At 39.8% G+C, this 17,985-nt stretch overlaps 1 protein-coding gene and 1 non-coding gene across 4 annotated transcripts in view; one reads left to right on the forward strand and one right to left on the reverse strand.

Annotated features, from left to right (window-relative positions):
* CASD1 (CAS1 domain sialic acid O acetyltransferase 1) overlaps window positions 1–9,451 on the reverse strand; it is a 31,539-nt gene extending 22,088 nt beyond the window's left edge. For 2 of the 3 annotated variants that reach the window (XR_012834141.1, XM_075746154.1), the window contains exons 1-2: window positions 9,104–9,377; window positions 626–722 (exon numbers count right to left, since the gene is read on the reverse strand). Coding sequence is in view for 2 of the 3 variants with exons in the window: in XM_075746154.1 (XP_075602269.1) it covers window positions 626–722; window positions 9,104–9,236 (230 nt within the window). In the remaining variant the exon portion in view is untranslated. Of the gene's footprint in view, window positions 1–625; window positions 723–9,103 lie in introns of all 3 variants that reach the window. The other variant, XM_075746153.1, reaches the window with a different exon arrangement.
* Window positions 9,452–17,472: 8,021 nt separating this feature from the next.
* TRNAN-GUU (transfer RNA asparagine (anticodon GUU)) lies at window positions 17,473–17,546 on the forward strand. Its single transcript has one exon. It is a non-coding gene; the product is annotated as a tRNA-Asn (tRNA).
* The last annotated feature ends 439 nt before the right edge of the window (window positions 17,547–17,985 follow it).

The raw sequence follows: 17,985 nt of genomic DNA on the forward strand, positions 1-17,985 counted from the left end.
AGCAATACAGATCATTCTAAGCATTATATCCAGCTCTAATGAATGGTAAATATTTTTAAACATGCTGAATTAATAAAAAGTTCAGTGTAATTTGCATCGAAACAAAAATGAACTCTCCTGCTAATGTGATTAGGCAAACAACCAAGCAGGCTTTCCTATTCTGTGGTGCTAACAAAGACAGAAGTTTCAAAATGGTAATAAACAGCATAATTCTAAAAAATAAAGTTCTCGTATTAGTAGATTTTAAAAAGTAATTGCTAATTTTATTTGGGATGTTTTTACTTGCAATTCTACACATAAGGTCGGCATTTTTCCTTTCAGCAATCTGAGAGTGACACATGAAGCTATGCAGTCTCTTGCACTATCTTATGGTCCATACCACGTATCAGTACCAATCTACCACCAACATTTGTATTTTTATATATAAATACAACTACGGTAAACACTGTAGACACACAGATAATGTACAAAGAAAAGACTACCTTCTGATAAACATTGCATAATTTTGAAAGCCTAGAGAATCAGCTATAAAGGGAAAAATAGATGACACCCTAATTACTACAGCTGCAGTCAAACAATGACTCTTCTTTCCAGGCAGATAAACAGAAGACATGAGTTTCCTTACCTACTTTTATACTTATGCATCATACAACTGTGGGGTTGCCATACTTTTTCTCCAAGAAATCTCCCACTGGACAGAAGATACTCACATGTATCGCCACCTTTAAAACGTTATATTAAGATTAGAATTCAGACACGTGAAAGTTAAAACATAGCCCCGCTACTATTAAAAAAAAGACAATATTTGAAACACAGGAATTGAAACAATCAACAGCAGTAAACAAATTTAACTTATTGTAAAAACATCTTGCACAAGTTTCTGCAAACTGCCTTCTCACCTCTTATATCACACTTCTCTGTAAATCAGTCCTCCATCCACAAAATTTTAGTGACCCTATTTCTGCTGAAAGATGTTGTGACCTAGAATTGCATTTCCACCAAAAGATGCCAATCCACTGTGCTATCTACTATCCAGAATATATTAATATGAAATTAAAGAATACAACAGTTCAATATAATAATCTTCTACACAGAATCACCATACACAGCATCTTGTACAGGACATGAATCTCAACATGAGATTTGAAAGAAAGTCTGTTACACTGTCTTGCTTAAGGCATAATGGTCACCTTAGAACAGGTGAAATTACATGCTGGGTTTATATGCAAAGCAAAAAAACATTTGCACGAGAATTTGCTGATCATTCCGAACTGCAGCTACCTTTTTCCAGTCAAGAAGTTTCACACTAATTAAGATTAATCACTTTACAGGTGGTGATGTTTCAGGCCACTTTAAGTTTATTTTTACGATAATAAATAAAATACCTCAGTTATGAGATCAATGAGGTTTATCTTCCAGCAAACTCCATGTCAGATTCTGCTGCCTTATAACTGAACATAACTGAACACAAAAGAGGAGTTGCCCTCCAACATTTTTGTCATACTTGGCATTTCAGAGCACCGACAATCAGGGAAACGGTGGTGAATGAAATGGCAAGTACCTGTACTAGCTTGTGCAGAAACAACGTACCACAGCCCATACTTATCACTTTCTGTGAAACCTTGACTTCATTAAACTCAATGAGAACTGCTCTTTTATGCCACTGAAACTTGAATTAATTCTAAAGAATAGGGCATTTTCTATCTACTACTTCTTTTCAGGACTGTTGGAAGCCACATATTATAATGGCAGAGACTTTCTGCTTCAGTTATTACGAGAAAATCTGAAGCTTTATCTAGAACTGCAGATTAGACAAGGCAAACAGAATGAGATGCAAGTAGTGCATGTCTGAGGTCTGTAAGAATAGGAATTTACACAACACTGCTGATGTATACCGAGACTCAAGCTCATAGTCCTCAAACATCAGTACTATAGCAAAGATTTTAGGAAAAACAGACAGAACCACAGTATCACTTCCCTTGTGCTTAAACAAAGGCTTCCACATGACCACAGTCCAATCACTAAAAAATAAAAAATGGGGGGGGGAAAGGTATACTGGATAAAGAAAGACTTTCTGTGTAACATTCTGATAAGAAACCTATCCTAAGTTACAATCCTAAGACCACAGTGAAAGCTAACTAATTCTCATACACATCGAATCAACTTCATTGTTGTTGGGGTTTTTTTTTATTGAGTTGGACATAGGATAATTGGGAAAAATACTTGTTTCCATAATTTCCCAATAGCAGTAAGAATGGCAATAGTATCTATATTAAAATATTTTTTCTATAAACTTTTTAAAACTATAGGTAATAAACTTCAGAAAACATTAATATTTACATGGATGATGGAAACATATCCATATTTCAAACAAATATGGAACTAGGATCTTTATAATCCTGCATGATCACAGATCTTCCCAGATAACTCTTGCATTAACATTGGCAATGATGTTGCTACTCTAGTTTGTAAGCTGATAACTCAGCTGCCTGCTCCTTCACAATCCACCCAGAAAAACAAAAAGGTAAGGTTGTAAGGTTCCCATCTATGAAGCTGGGAAAATGTTACAAAAAAGCATAAACCAAAATGCATGTTTAAAGTATAGCTGACAGCCCAAACCCAGTTCTCTCTTCAATACTTTCCTAGTTCAGATGCATGAAAAACACCTCTGATATGGAAGCATAACAACACTGCTTCTTGAAGAAGAATATAAAATTAGCTTGGAGGAAGGAAGAAGTGGCAGCTAAAGACATCATCTGTTCTTACCTTCCTCCCTGAAACTCCTCCTGCCTGTTTTCATGAAAATCAGAAAAGGCAACGTAGAACAGACCGTATTCCAACTGTTACTCCTTGGCTCATTCATCCAGCCAAACACAGCAGTGGTAACACAGTCAAGTAGTATTATATACTACAATCCAAGGTTCCTCAATCGCTCATTTCAAAATGCAACTCTAACAATGAGACTGATTTTCTCTCCTGGAACTTCAATGACTTACCACTGCTACTGCATTATGACTCCTAAAAAAGCTGGAATAACATGGAGAATTATAATAGTCCTGAAAAAGGTCTGGGTAAACATCTCAGAGTCGTAGCTCTGGGTTTGGGTTGGTTCTCCGTGAGAAACCCACACAACATACTCCTAACGTGCACAATAAACTGGGTTTATTATACCTGCCATTCTTTACTCCCTATCTCTGAGTTTTGGGAGCACTTGGTAAGGCAGATTTTGATTTATAGAAGAAAAATGTGTTTAAAATTTAAATAAATTATATACATATGGTAATAAACTCCTATTTTTATCATCATTAAGAGTCTATTAATCACCCCAGGGTAGTTCAGGAATTCTCTCAAATTGACCATTAACCTCTCAAGCCAATCCCTGAAATATCACAAATCAAATCGACACTTCCTTCCTCATCACAATGCACATGCACTATCCACGTCAAACTGATTAATTATTGCACAGCAGCAACGGGATGTGGCAAATGGCCAGATGCAGAGGGCCACAAGCTTCTGAACATTTAAAGGAGCTCTCATGAAAGTCAGCTGAGACCACAGATGTAGACAGAACGCAAGAGGTTTCCAAAAAGGTAGTCTGTGTAACTCTCCTATCTTTCAATCAGTACAGGTCACTCCAGGTCACCAATATAATCTTTTTTTTTTTTTTCTCAAGTCAGTGCCTGTTTCATTATTCAGTACAGTGACATTTCTCAAGAGATGACAGAAAAGACCTTCCAGAAGCAGTTTATCAATGCCTTTCTGCTCCTCTTCCAATCGCTGCAACTTACAAGGCAGCTGCTGATCCTGCTGCCAAAACTTCTGCAAAAGTAGCCCAGAACACAGCAGATGACATGAAAAGCTGAATCATTACCTGTTTTTTAAATATGTTGCATAGCTCAGATTTTCTGAACAGACGTTTTTCTAGTAGAAATCATAAATTCAAAATGACCATAGTTTCAGTTTTTCTTAATAATTAAAAAAAAAATCCTATTTCTATACTTTAGCTTTTAAACAACATAATTCCCTTGATTCTCAAACATATACACTTATGTAAACTATAATTTCTAGTAAGATACATAAAAATGAAACTGTCAGAAACAATAGTAAAAAAATCAAACTCATGTTGATTGCAATTAGATTACAAGAATAGGTGACTTACAGTTGGTCAGTCTAGCCCGGTATTCTGCCTTCAACAGGGCCACAAACCGATGCTCAGGGATGAATAAGAAGAGGGCAAGTGAACGTTATGTTCTTGTCTAATATTCTTCCAAGTATGTTCAGTCCAGGGACTTCCTGAGCTGGACATAGTTTCTACATATTTTGTAGAACCTTCCACAGATTTCTTTTCAACAAAGTCATGCACTGTTCTCTTCAATTTTTTAGCATCCACACCATCCTTCTACAAGAATTTTCCATATGCACAGCTGCTGCTTGAAGAATGACCTGCCTTTATTTTAAATATGGTTTCTACTAGATTTACTTGGCACTCCCTAGTTGTCGCATAGGAAGAGACAGTTCACACTCATGTCTATCATTATTTGTAAACCACTACCAATCCTTCCTCAATCAAGTTTTCAGGACTGAAGAATCTTAGTTTACTAATTCTTGATAGGAGAACATGTTCCATATTTTGAGTTGATGACCCAAGCTTGGTAGCTCTGCACTCCATGGCACTCCCATCTTAATTACCTACAAATAAAACAATTCTCCATCCTGTAGTATGTTTACTGAACTAACATTCTAAACATCACACACTGTACACATTTTAAACATATAGATAATATTTTAGGCCAAGGAGCTATGCTTTCTTTCCCAACTCCAGATACCAAGTATCTTACTATTTCCCTGAGCAACATTAGAAAGCTCCTGAAAGTCATTAGGAGTCCTGAAACTCATTAGTCTGATGTATTTCTTTAAACAAAATAGTAGAAGTTTCAGGAGGAAGATGAGGGAGGAGAATAAAACAAGACTGAAACAGCAGCCAAGAGAGTAAACTGGAGGTTACAGCAAGTCAGCAGCTCCAGAAATGCCCAAGTCTTACTCAGGAGAAGAAATACACAGCAGCCAAAGAACCACTCTCATTTTAATATACCACACCTTCTGCTTAAGCATAAATGAAATCTTAAAAGAAAAAATAAAAAAACCCCAAACCCCCAAACCTGAGAAAAAGAAGTGCCATTCTATACACAAAACACAGACCATTCTTCTTAAGTTCTTCCTTTGTGCTTTGCTTAAATTATCCTTCCAACATATTACCTTTTATTATGCTCATTATTCTAATTTATCATTCCTCAGAATCATGGTTTTTCCATTGAAATTGTGAAATTTCAAAGTCTCCATTCAGTGCCAGAACAGACTGTTTCACAACACTTTCTCTAAAAGGCACACTCTCCATTTCAAACACATAGAAATTCATTTGTTCTCTATTATTCAAAATAAAAATGTAGTTTTAAACAGTATCTATCATTGTTGATTTTAAGAATGCAAATTTAAATAACAACTTATTTCCAAGAACGTTGAGGAGTGTACCTTTGAAATATGATAATAACTGAAAAATACACAGCACTAGCTTCACTGGATAGTATATAAACATTTAGTCCAATTAACTCTTCACAGAAGCTTTATGCAAGTTAGAATGAATTAAGAGAAGTTAAGGACTGTCTCTAAGTTTTGCAAAAAATGTAAGCAACCCCTAAATATGATAATCTCCCTGAACATGAATTTGACTCCACAATGCCAGTCCAGCATTTTTTTTGATACAAGTAACTTTCCTACAGGCAAGTTTTACTGGGAAAGGCAGTGGTCTGCTCCCATCTATAATATGTATTTGCATGACTGAGGCCAAAATTAGCTGAAACCTTTACATGTAAAGACAATCAGACAAAACAAAGGAATTCTAACTAAAGTCTCCATCATCCAACAGCTCCCAAAGGAAGTCAAGACAAAACCAACAGCTTTATAAAACATAAAACTTTAATTGATGCCTTGTGAACTTTTCAATAGTGCAATGGGAGAAGAAAAATAGATGGCAATCTGCACAACGTAGGTTTCTAAACTGAGCGAGATAAATTAGGCTAACTGCTAAGAAGTTAAAGCATCCGATAGCCACTTATTTGAAATCTTCAAAGTACAGACACACTGCAAACATTGAGTATCTATATATTAATACTTTCACTCCTACCTAGGGCTAGTAAGAGAAAGGTATGAAAGAAGCAGTCTCTATGTGCCTTTATCACTCTGAGAATATCTTCCAAAAAAACCCCAAAGTTTTAAAAATAACTATCTTTCAAGAAGTCTTTGCATACCCATGCTTGTCCCACAGAAAGAAGGATTCACTGATGAAGCTTCTTCACATGCAGCACTCTCTGCCTGGTTATATATACATTATTTGTGGCTTTTTTCTTCTGGCTGAACTGTCCAAAACTACAGTAGGACAGGGTAGAAGTCTCAACACTGACAATGTGCTTCTGTGGTATAAGTTTGTTTTTGTAAATAATAGAGGACGTGAAATAATAAAGTATTTTGACTTAACACATACTTTTTCTTCAAAGCCAACTGTGGTCTTTGCCATCCTTTATATACCCTACAGGAGAGCTGTACACCAGATCCTCATTTGTACCATCAGGCATGTCTAAATCCATGACTGACAGGTCTAATTTCAATCTCATTTTCTCCACTATTCAGGCAGTTGTTGTTTCAACTAATTCAAACTTTAGGTTATCGGTTTCTTCAGATATTAAAGACCCAATTGGGGGGGGGGGGGGGGGGGCGCCCCACACCTCCCACAAAACAGATTTCACCACTTTGTGTTCATATGCAGCTCTCTCTCATTTCCTCCATATTCCTGGACATCTATGAAAGAGAGACAGCAACTACATGGGTGGTTAACCCATCATTAAATTTCTTGTTTGCCCCACTGTGGCAGAACATATGTTCACGTGAGAGAGCTGGTCTTGTCTGCTCTCCTCTTCCTGACACCAGCTAATGACAGATGCCTAAAGACAAAGTATAAAAGCACGACAAACACAGAGCAATCCCTTCCCTGGCATAGGTTGGCTTTCATAGCCCAGCAACTTTGAGCCAGAGGGTCTAAGGAGTGCAGCATGTTTGCAGCCCCTTCTCATCCACTCTCTGCAAATCAGGATAACCCTTTTCGGGGTATTTTTGGTATAAAATCTTGGTAACATATTTCAAAATGTCCTGTGTAGAAAAAAAAAGAAAAAAAAATCGCTTTATTCTGATAGTTTTAAATGTACTGCCTGACAATTTAATTTTTCAGTTGACACTTTTTGTGTTATAACACAATCACAACGAATTTACCTTCCCCTGATAATTGACAATATTTAAGACCATTACCAGGTTACTAATTTTCTGTCCAGGCTACAAAATTTTAATCTATTTCACTACTTCTTTTATCTACCCTGAAAATGTCTGTATTTGCTATAAATGCTCCATCCTCCTTTTCTAAACTATTTACGTCTTTTGAATGTTATTTGTTAAGAGGAAACCAAACTGGTAACTCTGGATTCACTCTCACTCTATGCCTTATCTTTTAAACAGTTAAGGGAAAACCTCCCTCTTAGCATATAATAGATTAGAGAAACTAAAAGCCTTGGGCAAATGAACTTGCTAAAAGCTTTGTGAAAATCCATACAGACCATATCAACTGGTATAAAGGCCAGCAGATTCTCACCATTTTGTGATTTGTGACTCAACGCCCTCATTAACTTTCCCATCATATATTGCATTTATGCACCATTCAGTTTCCTTGTAATCTACTTGATATGGCAGTCCCTGTTTCCTTAGGTCAGTCTCACAATCCCTCTTTAAAAAAGCATCACATTTCCCATCAGTTTTGCAACTGATTTGGGCTTTAAGGAACACACCGCAACAGGCGAGTTCAGTTACTTCACGCTTGAGCTCCTCTAGAATTCAGAAAACGCTTCCGTATCTTGCAACTTAGTACTATTCAGTTTATCAGACTTACTGGCATGCCAGCTGGAGGGTGAATCTAGAGAACAGTATCCATATAAAACGTTCCCTACTCCCTTTCCTATTTCCACAATAAACTGCCTCAGTCTTCTCTTCCGCAGACGCTGGCAGCAATTGTTAGAGTACAACGACAGCAGCTTTCCTACAATAAACAAAGCCATGGTGATCTCTCTTTGGATCAACTTTTTGATTTACTCACAAAAACATCCTACATATTTTAGCGTGAATCGGAAACAAGAAAATATTTCCTTTAGCAGTTCTATCAGCATTTACAGATCATGCCAAGATTCACAGCTTTGGGGCCAAAATAACCTGAAAGAAGAGGAATCAGCAAAGCTCCCAGCACCCTCATAACCACCATGCACCCGTGTGCAGCCCCTTCACGTTCAGCAGCTACAGCTTCCAGATCTTGGTTACTGGCTTGTCCACAGCCACTAACGACACGTGAAACCAAACAACTCTTAAGTGCGCTTCATCCACCAAAGAGGCTGGATTTTGTTATGTTTGAGGCAATGGTTCAAACAGTAAAAGAACATATACCCAGTCTTATACCAATTAAGATTTTAATCAGTAATTGCCAAGTACAGGTGGTTAACCATCCTGTATGGGAACAAGTGACAGACAAGTCACCCTCTACCCCTGCAACTTCACCTGCAGTCGCACAGTTGCTACACACGCCGCAGGCAAGGCCCTAAGAGTTGGACTGTGCTCATGGTAAAAACCTTGCATCGCCACAGACCCCGCGGGTCCCACACGCCCGAGCTGCGGGGCCTCGCCCGGCCGGCAGGAAGCCTGCGGCGACCCCGGGGCCGGGCCCTGCAGGCCGGGCCCCGCGATGGGGGCGCAGCGCCGGGTCTCCGCCGCCGCTGTCCCCACGCTCGCCTCCCGCAGCAGCCGGCGACCTGCCGCGCCGCCCTCCCCGCCCCAGCCCGCCGGGGCAAGGGTACGCGTGTCGCCCCCGCCGCCCCTCTGCCCCGCCGCTGCTGCTCCGGGCAGGGGGACCGCCGCTCTCCCTGCACGGTAGCGGCAGTCCCCGGACTCCGCCGGGGCTCCGCCTCCCGCTGCCCGCCAGCCGCGGCCCCCCGCGGAGCGCCCGCGGCCGCCCCCTCACCTTGGTAGCGGCGGGAGGCGGCGTGGCAGGCGGTGAGGAGCAGGACGGCGCTCAGCGCCAGCACCTTGGCGCTCCTCACGCTGAAGTAGTAGTTGATCTCCCGCTTGCCCAGAGTGTAGGCCGGGGCCGCCATCTTGGCTCCTCCATGACAACAGTGTGCGATAGAGCGGGCGGGCGCAGCGGGGCAGCACTGGGTCCCCGCCGGCAGCGAAGGCAGACCCCGCCGCTGCCGACTGCCACCGTTCCCACCGCTCCGCCGGAGAGAAGCCCGACACCGCGCTGCCGGGGCGGAGCCGTCGCCCTCCTCCTAACGTCGCCGCTTCCTCTTAGCCGCCAGCGGGCGGCCTCAGCGCTCGCCTCCCCGCCCCGCGACAGCTGGCTCGGCGCAGCGGGCTCCCGCGGCGGGCGTGGGGGTGCGGTGGGTCACCCTGGGCTTGGTCCGAGTCCTGCGGCTTGGGGGGGCGAGGCGGGGACCTTGCCGGGGGTCGTTGGCGGGGACCCCGATGCCTAGCTTCTCGCCGCGGGGGTCGTTGGTGCTGTGCTCCATGAAGGAGTGGAGTACCTGGGCCAGGTGCTGTACCTGACCCGGTACATGACAGCTGGCACTGAGCAGTACTGGCTTTTTTTCTAAGCAATGCGATTTTTATAACGCTTGTCACTCTTCACTTGACATGGAAATGGTCAGCCCGGGCTGGGAGGCGTTGGCTCCCTCTGAACGCCGATAATACCGTACAGGCACGTCGAAACACGTGCACAGATTTACCTGTGTTTACAGCGAAGAAAAAGGTGTGTGTTGCAGGTGAATGCTGAAATCTTACAAAAGGGAACTCCTGTTCCTCCACAGGCAAGTTCCTCAAGTCGTATCTGGGAAAGGTGCTGGGCAGCACGGCTGCCCGCTGAGGCCTGGCCCTCGCCTGAAGCGGGGTGAGAGGCGGCAGCCCCATGGCACTGCAAGCCCTCGCAGGAAACACTTTGTCACAAAATAAAGTGACCGTATATAAACCCTATATAAACCGTATGTAAACAAACATGAAACTCAGGAAAAGTGTTCAGTAGGTGTTTGCATAAATATGAGGGACAAAAAGCAAGCAGTCAAGCCTCGGGTTCCTGATGAAGTACTTCCTGTGCTTGACAGATTCTGAAATACTTCATTCTCCCTCAGGTGTCTTTTTCATTAGGACTGGCCAAAAAAAAAAAAAGGAAAAAGGTTTTTTTTTTAACTGAGCAAGTAATTAATAATCATGAATTACCTGGATTTTGAACACAAAAAGAGGTCTAGTTTTCATTTCACCATCCTCCTGTTTCCCTGACATCCAAACAACACTATTCTGGAAGTTCTGCAGATCGTGGAATTTGATTATTCATTTAATGATATGTGAAAAAATAATTGGCAAAATAAAAAAAGTGAAACATTTGAAACAAAACCTGGAAGTTTGCACACTGCAAGCAAAGTTTTGTTAACAAATCTTAATCTGAAAAACAGTAGGATGTAAAGCAGTATGCACACCTAATGTACATACAAGATCTGAGTTCTAAATATTCTGATGTGCACTGTTACTATATATTCAATGTATATGCCATTTCCACCCAACGTCTTTACTATCTGCCGACTTGTAATCTGTATTTTTTCTATTCATTTTAGTCTGTTAATTCATTCAGTTTCTGAGCAATATTTTTAAACAATAAAAACACTTCATTGTTTTAAAGTGGTCAGTTTTTTTCTCTCAGGGAGAGAGGAAAAAAAAAGGTACCAGATAAAGTCCTAAGTGTACAGATTTGTAGTTGCTGGGTTATTTTATTTTTTTCAAAAACTTAACAAAAACCCCAAAACAAACAAAAAACCCACCAAACCTAGTCATAGTATAGATTATTCTACTCCATAAATGAAAAATTCCCATTCGTGTATTATTTTGTGGTCATGCAGCATTAAAAAAGCCAAGAATTTTTAGTCCTCTTACTGTGAACAAACCTTATTATGTGTTAAAATATTCCTGTTAGTGTTTAGTTTTCTTTGTCCTTATTTCACATATGTTCAAGTAACAGCTGCAAGCATTTTACACTTTAGGAAGCAATCTAAACATTTTTTAACAGTTTCTGTAACTGAAAGTATTCACTAGAATACTTTTTGTAGCTTTTTGCATTGTTGCTCATTAATGAGTCTTATGAAATGTGTTTTTCCTGCAGTCATTGAGGACCACAGATACTCTTCTTCATTTGTTTGTGTAACATTCATTCATGAACAACTAAGACTTTTCATCCAATCAAAATGTATTTACTTCAGCGGGTCTCATCCTGCAATATAACTGTTAAGTTTGCTGGCTATGCTGCAAATTTGCAAGGTGCATTTATGACTGAGCATAGCTCCTCAAAACTTGCCCTAGTTAATGCTGCTACTCCGAGCGGTGTAGATGCAGAAAGCACAGTGTTCAACTGGAGCTCCTAGAGTGTTGACTTAGTTTCTCAATTAGGATGGCTGCAATGCTTGAGCAGAGAAATTTAAATTTTTCTCCCAAAATTAAAAAAGAATGAATCTCTCTACTGCGAGATGGTCTCTCTGGAGAATTTCACTGATCTTCAGTGAAATCAGCTTCTTCCTATGAAAGAACTGCAGAAATTAAAAAGGTATCAAACTAGCCATACTTTTGTTTATAGTTACCTGAGAAAATTACAACATCCAGATATAGTAGCTCTGTCCCACAGCCTTGGGAGGGCTGCTTCAGATCTGCCACTGGAAGTCCCTGGGCAGTCCTAATTTGCCCTGAAGCACTAATGCTGGCCTTCAGTGATGCCTGAAAACTCTGTGTGCGGATTACATCTCTGCTATTTTAGGGCTATAAAAATGCATACTGATGCTGTTGTGGGTTAAATAGCTTAATTAAGACAATCCACCTGTGTATATTAAATATGTATGTGGATGTGAGCAAGGCATCTGCTTTTGCTTTATCACTCCTTTGGAGACATTGTTTAGGCGTTCGACAAGAGAGGTCTCCCTTATTTCAGTCAGAAGCTTTTGGCTGAAGTGCCATGAGTTGGGAAGTGGTTTGCATGCATGCGGTGTTGCTTCTTACAGGTTTTTCACAAGCTATTTGAATTTGGCATCATTACATATACCTAAGTAATTCACACCAAAACCGCGATACATAAAAGACCTGATATAAAAGGCTAATAAGGGATTGCTAAGTACTCCATGAAACCGACTCCAGACATGAACTATTCTTAGTTAGAAGCAGCTTTGTAAAATTTCCATTATATGCCTACTTTATTTTCCTCTGTGCTGATAAACTTAGCGTGCTGGAAGTAAACCAGAAGTTGCCAGCTCTTCTGATCAGTCAAACCTCAATTTTTGGTGTGCAAATACTAAAGCTTTTTCATGTTGGCTTTCTGCTTGTTCTGCTAGAAGCACCAAAGGTCATCAGTTGGAGGGGAACACCTAGAGCTACCACAGAGAGAAGGCCCAGCAAACAGAGGAGCAGTTCCTTTGAGAGGCAGAGGAGGTGTGACACTACTGCATGTGTGGGATAATGGCTATGAATATTGAGAGTGAAAGGCCACAGGAGGGATTTCACATTTCTATTTTATACAGATGTAGCCTTGGCTTAACTGAATTCATTATTTTCATAAGAGACTGTGGTGTTATGTATGGTCACTAATGACAGAAGCTAAAAATATTACTGTGGTTTGTGGCTGCATTATTTCCCCTATGTATCGATATAATAAAGCAATCAGGAAAGATTTATCAGGTTCTTCTCACCTAACTCCACTCACTTAGAGCGAACCAATCTATTTTAAACTAACCATCGACCTCCCTCTGTAGAACTGGGCAGTAGGGCACATGGAAGTAGGGCACCGGTAATTTACTCATAAATTAGAATAAAGTGGAGTAGGAATGGCAACTCTCTGTTGAACTTAGATCATAAGTTTAAATTGGACAGGTGTCATCTACACAGGTATAATTTAGGTGAGAGAATTCTTCCTTTATTGCTTCCTGACTTTGTTTGGCAGGTTCAGGCGCAGTGTAAACAGAAGGAGAACTTCGTGCCATGGGTCAAATCTGGTATGCACATACAAGTTTGCTGATAAGCTTAGTTCACAGTAGATCTCCTTCTCTTGATTTTCCTGTTTTCAGCATTACAGCCACATGTAGCTTCTGGAGTTAGTTCTGCTGTCCTCGACCAAAGGCACAAGGAGATCCCAAGGACTGTAAGCAGATAAAGTGACTACTGAGGTATAAAGTCAGCTATTACAGAGAGCTGATATTTAAACATTCTCGGTCAGAAGAATACTAGGGCATTCTCACATGTTATTTTCCCTTTAGAGGTTTTTATATGCTTATAAGAATGGAATTAGCTTTTCACAAGTATATATAGTAAGGAATATAGGCACCAGAGCTGGGAGAAAAAATATGGCTTACCTCTAATCTGTCAGTTTCATAAGGAAAATACTCATATGTTCATAAGGAACATACTGCTTGTTATACACTAACTGGAATATTCCCTACATTACCTTACAGGTTAAGTGTTGAGTAATTAATCAGTAGGATCTGCCATACCCTAAACCACATCACAATTCAATTTGTGCAGTGTTGTCAGATTGCTCTGGTCATATTGTAATTCCAGAAATAAAGCTGTAGATCCAACAGATTCCCAGCCAGAGTAATATTTTCAGTAGTGCAGCTTTTGCTTCAGCAGCTTTTGTGTACTTGCCAAATGACAGCATCAGACATTTTAATTGCTGAGTTTTTGGCCTCATAATGGCAATCAATCTTTCCGTAAGCATCAAGTTTCCATGTGGCATGTGTATGCATGGTAGCCCTCTATTGCAAATATTTGATTACATTAATGAAGAGGGAGTACAGAGAGTAAGAAGTTTTTTTCTCAGTGGACTTGTTCAGTCAAGCAGTGTACCCTGAGTACTGTCTCAGCCAAATACTGAAACAAATACACCACCAAACCTGTAAGATCTTGGAAATTTTATCACAAATTACTGCTTTTACAGATTTTCAATTTAGATGAGTTTCTTGGTATGCAGGTACTATTTTTTTTTTCTATTTCCCCTCTCTCTTTTCTTGCCTCCTGGTTGAGGGAAAATGCCAGTCACTATTAGTTCCTGGTCAAAGTGAGTTATTCTTTTTTCATCAACACTTCGTATTCACATTGTTCCTTTTCCTGGTTCCCCCTTATGCTCCCAGGTGTGTCTTTTTAAAATTCAGAATACTTTATTGGGCAGTCTTTGGAAGCCCACACAGCCACTGTCCAAGCTGTGTCATGTTTGCGGAGCATTAGAAGCTTTCTCTTCTGGCTGCCAGCAATACAGATGCTATCCTGTAATTACCACATTCTTTTTAAAACAGAGAGAGCGAGCGAACATCATTTCCACTTCTGTCAGTGTGATCTCTAGTAAAAATCACTAACACTAATCATCATTAATGTTCTGTGCAGTAGTCTGTCTGATACTGGTCCATTAAAAAATACTTAGTCTTGAGTTCAAAAAGTCCTACATCGAAGGCTCAGGCAGCTCATGCTTAGTGTGCATCCATAACATACCCTGCCTCAGTGGTCACCTTTGTCACGGGTGTTAGTTAGGTGTACTCTGATAAAAAGGCCGGGTACCTGTGTGAGCAAGAGCTGATTTTCATTTATTAATTACCCTGACATGAAGCTGAGAGGCAAGGAAGTTCCAAGAAGAACTTTACAGAAGAAACTCATTAGGGAATATAGCAAATGAACTAAACCAATGTAATAAAACATTGCATTAAAGAAATACATAGGCAGAATAGTTTCTATAAATGTAACAGAAGGGAAAACAACTTAGTACTGATTGCTTCTATGTTTTAAAATGTTAAAGAACATTAGCTGAAGACATGTTAAAAAATACTAGTAGGTGCTCCAACTGTTAAGGGTAAGTCTTGCCCAAGATTCAGATCATGAGCTATAGGAGATTAAAAATACAGTGCATCTTGAAGTGCAAACATCAGAACAAGCATGGGTTTCATCCCAGAGGAGTACTGCCTGAATGCACATCCCTTCTAGGCATTAATATCTAATCATTAATATAAAGCTGCATTACTATAAATTTAACAGGAAACTAACTGACTTTTCGTCCTGTCTCTAGGCCAACTAGATACTAGATAACTAGATTTTTAGCCTAATTTTTATACTTTGTGCAGACTAGACCAATTTGGTCTTGTTTTGTGCTCAAATTCCCACTTCTTTGTTTCTCTTTCCATGATACCATCTCAAATTACTTTAGGCCTAAAGATGTAGTTTCTTAAATATAGTTTATAAGATTTTAGAAGTCCTGTTAAAAGCTCTTTAAAAGTCTGTTGACATGGCTACATGTCCTCTAGCACTCCTTGGACAGGCTTCATTCTTTCTGCTCTAGGAGGAATCTTTTTGCTCTGTGCTTGCACAGCACCTACTCTTACAGCTTGGTTCGTGGCTTGTGCTGCTAAAAAGGTTTGCATGTTACAGGGCCTTTGGATGTGCAGATGGCGTGCAACCTTCCAGAAGTTGAGGAAATGGCACAGGTTGAGGGAAAAGTATTTGGTAAGAGTAAGAGAGAGATCAGGCTGAACTTGATATGAGTGCTAGTTGAAGGTAAAGCATCTAGTTGAAGGTAAAGAGGCGTTCTCTTCATTCCCTTAATTCTTAAAGAATCAGTTCAGTTTTCAAAGCCTGGAGTCTGTAATGGGGTCAGCAATCAATATAGGGCAAAACACAGCAAAGAAAACAGTATGATTGACAGGAAAACTGTCAAAACCTAGAAAATGATCAAAAGAACATCAAGAAGAGGCTTAGATGAAGAGGCAAGCTGGATTTCCTGGCAAAACAATGTTCACAAGCATAAAAGGAGTATAAGGAAGGAGTGACATTTTGAGAGCTGGAGGTAAGTAAAAAGCTGGAACAAGAAGGTGAAGTTTTTCCATTAGAAAAGAAAGTGAGAAGTGAAGCAGCTATTGTTGCCTGCAATAATGCCCAGATCACTGCAGTAGGAAAATATCCTAGTGGATAAGAAAGCACTGGGGTAGGAAACTAAATCCTTTGATCTTTGAGCCTGGACAGAGGCAAACTTCAATGTCACAAAGGACATTTGGCTAAAGAAAAATTAAGGATAATGTAAGTATTAATGATGAATGAAGTGACATCTACTGTCAAGAAGACAGTAAGGCTGTAAGAAACTGGAAGAACGTTCCACCGGGTTTCACACCTCAAACTTAATTGACTTGTTTTCACTCATGTATGATTGCCACTATTCTTCAGCAATTCAGTGTTTCAGAACCTCTCCAAAATAGAAAGTAAAATATTAAATATACCTATGTTGATGTGCAAATACTTGACTAGGTTATTGAATGCTGCTGGACGGAGGCTGCAGAGCATCCTTCAGCTGGCCACTGAGAATACCCCAGCTCTGCAGAGCGGCTTTTAAACTGTCCTCGTTCAGCAGTTTTCCCTTCATGTTCTCGGCTGATGTTGCTTATCCAGCAATATTTCAGGCAGTGAAACTGGATGATTATAAAAGTGGCACGTATTTCACTGTGGAACCAGCTGTGAATGAGCTATGGAATTTGTAATTGAAAAGCAAATATAAAAATGGGAAGGTCTGACTAGTTTATGGGACAAAAGCTAAAATGGAAAAGTCTAAGTCTGAGAGGCTTTATTTGTGAATGAAAATTGTAATTGGCTGTTATGAATACAAGTGCAAAACCACACTTTTTTGAAATTACTAAATTTCTTGTCAGCTCAGATTTATCCAAACAATGGATATTTATACGCTTGATTCTGTAATATTCTTTTAGGAGTGAAAACCAACCTGTATTAGAAATGGAAGAAGTTAGTTTTTATAAAGTTATCTCCAGAAGGTCATTTCTCACCAAACTTGATATAACTCTAGATCTTTAAAGTTATGCTAATTTCCCAAGTTTCTTTAAATGAGTTTGAAATTTGGTGGAACTGGGCATGCTTGACTGAGGTCAGGGAGGAAAATATCCCTATCTATTGATTTTGATAATGAGACATCAAGCCTTTGGAGGAGGACTCCTTTCTCACTACTGGTAGGGAGAACCTGACAGCCAATATGATTTCTCCAATAAGAACAATCTTATTTATTTTCCATTGTAATTTCTTACTGGAATTTGCAGGGCGCTGTTCAGTAGTTTTTGCATTTAAGCACAGACTTACTTAGATCCTATGTGAAATAATCTACTACAATGAAACATTGTATTGTAAGTTTTTTTTCAGCTTGAAAGGTTCCAGGATATAGTAGGATTTATTGCAGAGTATCTCTGCTACTTGCAGCCAATATTTTTATGAAGGCAATTTTATTATAGGAAGGAAAATTATTTTTTATTACAAAGAGAATTATACTCGGGAGTCTCTGTGGCGCAATCGGTTAGCGCGTTCGGCTGTTAACCGAAAGGTTGGTGGTTCGAGCCCACCCAGGGACGGGTTCTCCCCTTTACTCTGCCCATGGCAGGGGGGTTGGAACTATGTGATCTTTAAGGTCCCTTCCAACCCACTCTATGAAAGTTTGGAAAACAAATTCTCTGTTAGCCTCAGGGTCATTACAACACTACTTTGCTTAAGTATCTGCAACGGGTTAACAGACTAAAATATTTCCATGGGTCATTATTTAAAGATGAAATTACATAGAAATAGTTTAATTTAAACATAATATTACAGTGTTCCTTAGGGTTCTCATTCTTCTGTTGTATCTGTTTGTATATATGATGCTCTGTTGGGTTGCTGTAAGCTCTAATGTAATTTTATGATGTTGAAATATATATTTATACAAAATATCAACATGGGCTATTGCGCACCTCAGGCTTAGCAAAGATTTGTCATTTAGGAATTAAGAGATAGCTGAGTAGTTGTGCCACTTCCAGA

This window comes from Balearica regulorum, chromosome 2, assembly GCF_011004875.1.
Source record: "Balearica regulorum gibbericeps isolate bBalReg1 chromosome 2, bBalReg1.pri, whole genome shotgun sequence".
In the NCBI taxonomy this organism is placed as follows: Eukaryota; Metazoa; Chordata; class Aves; order Gruiformes; family Gruidae; genus Balearica; species Balearica regulorum.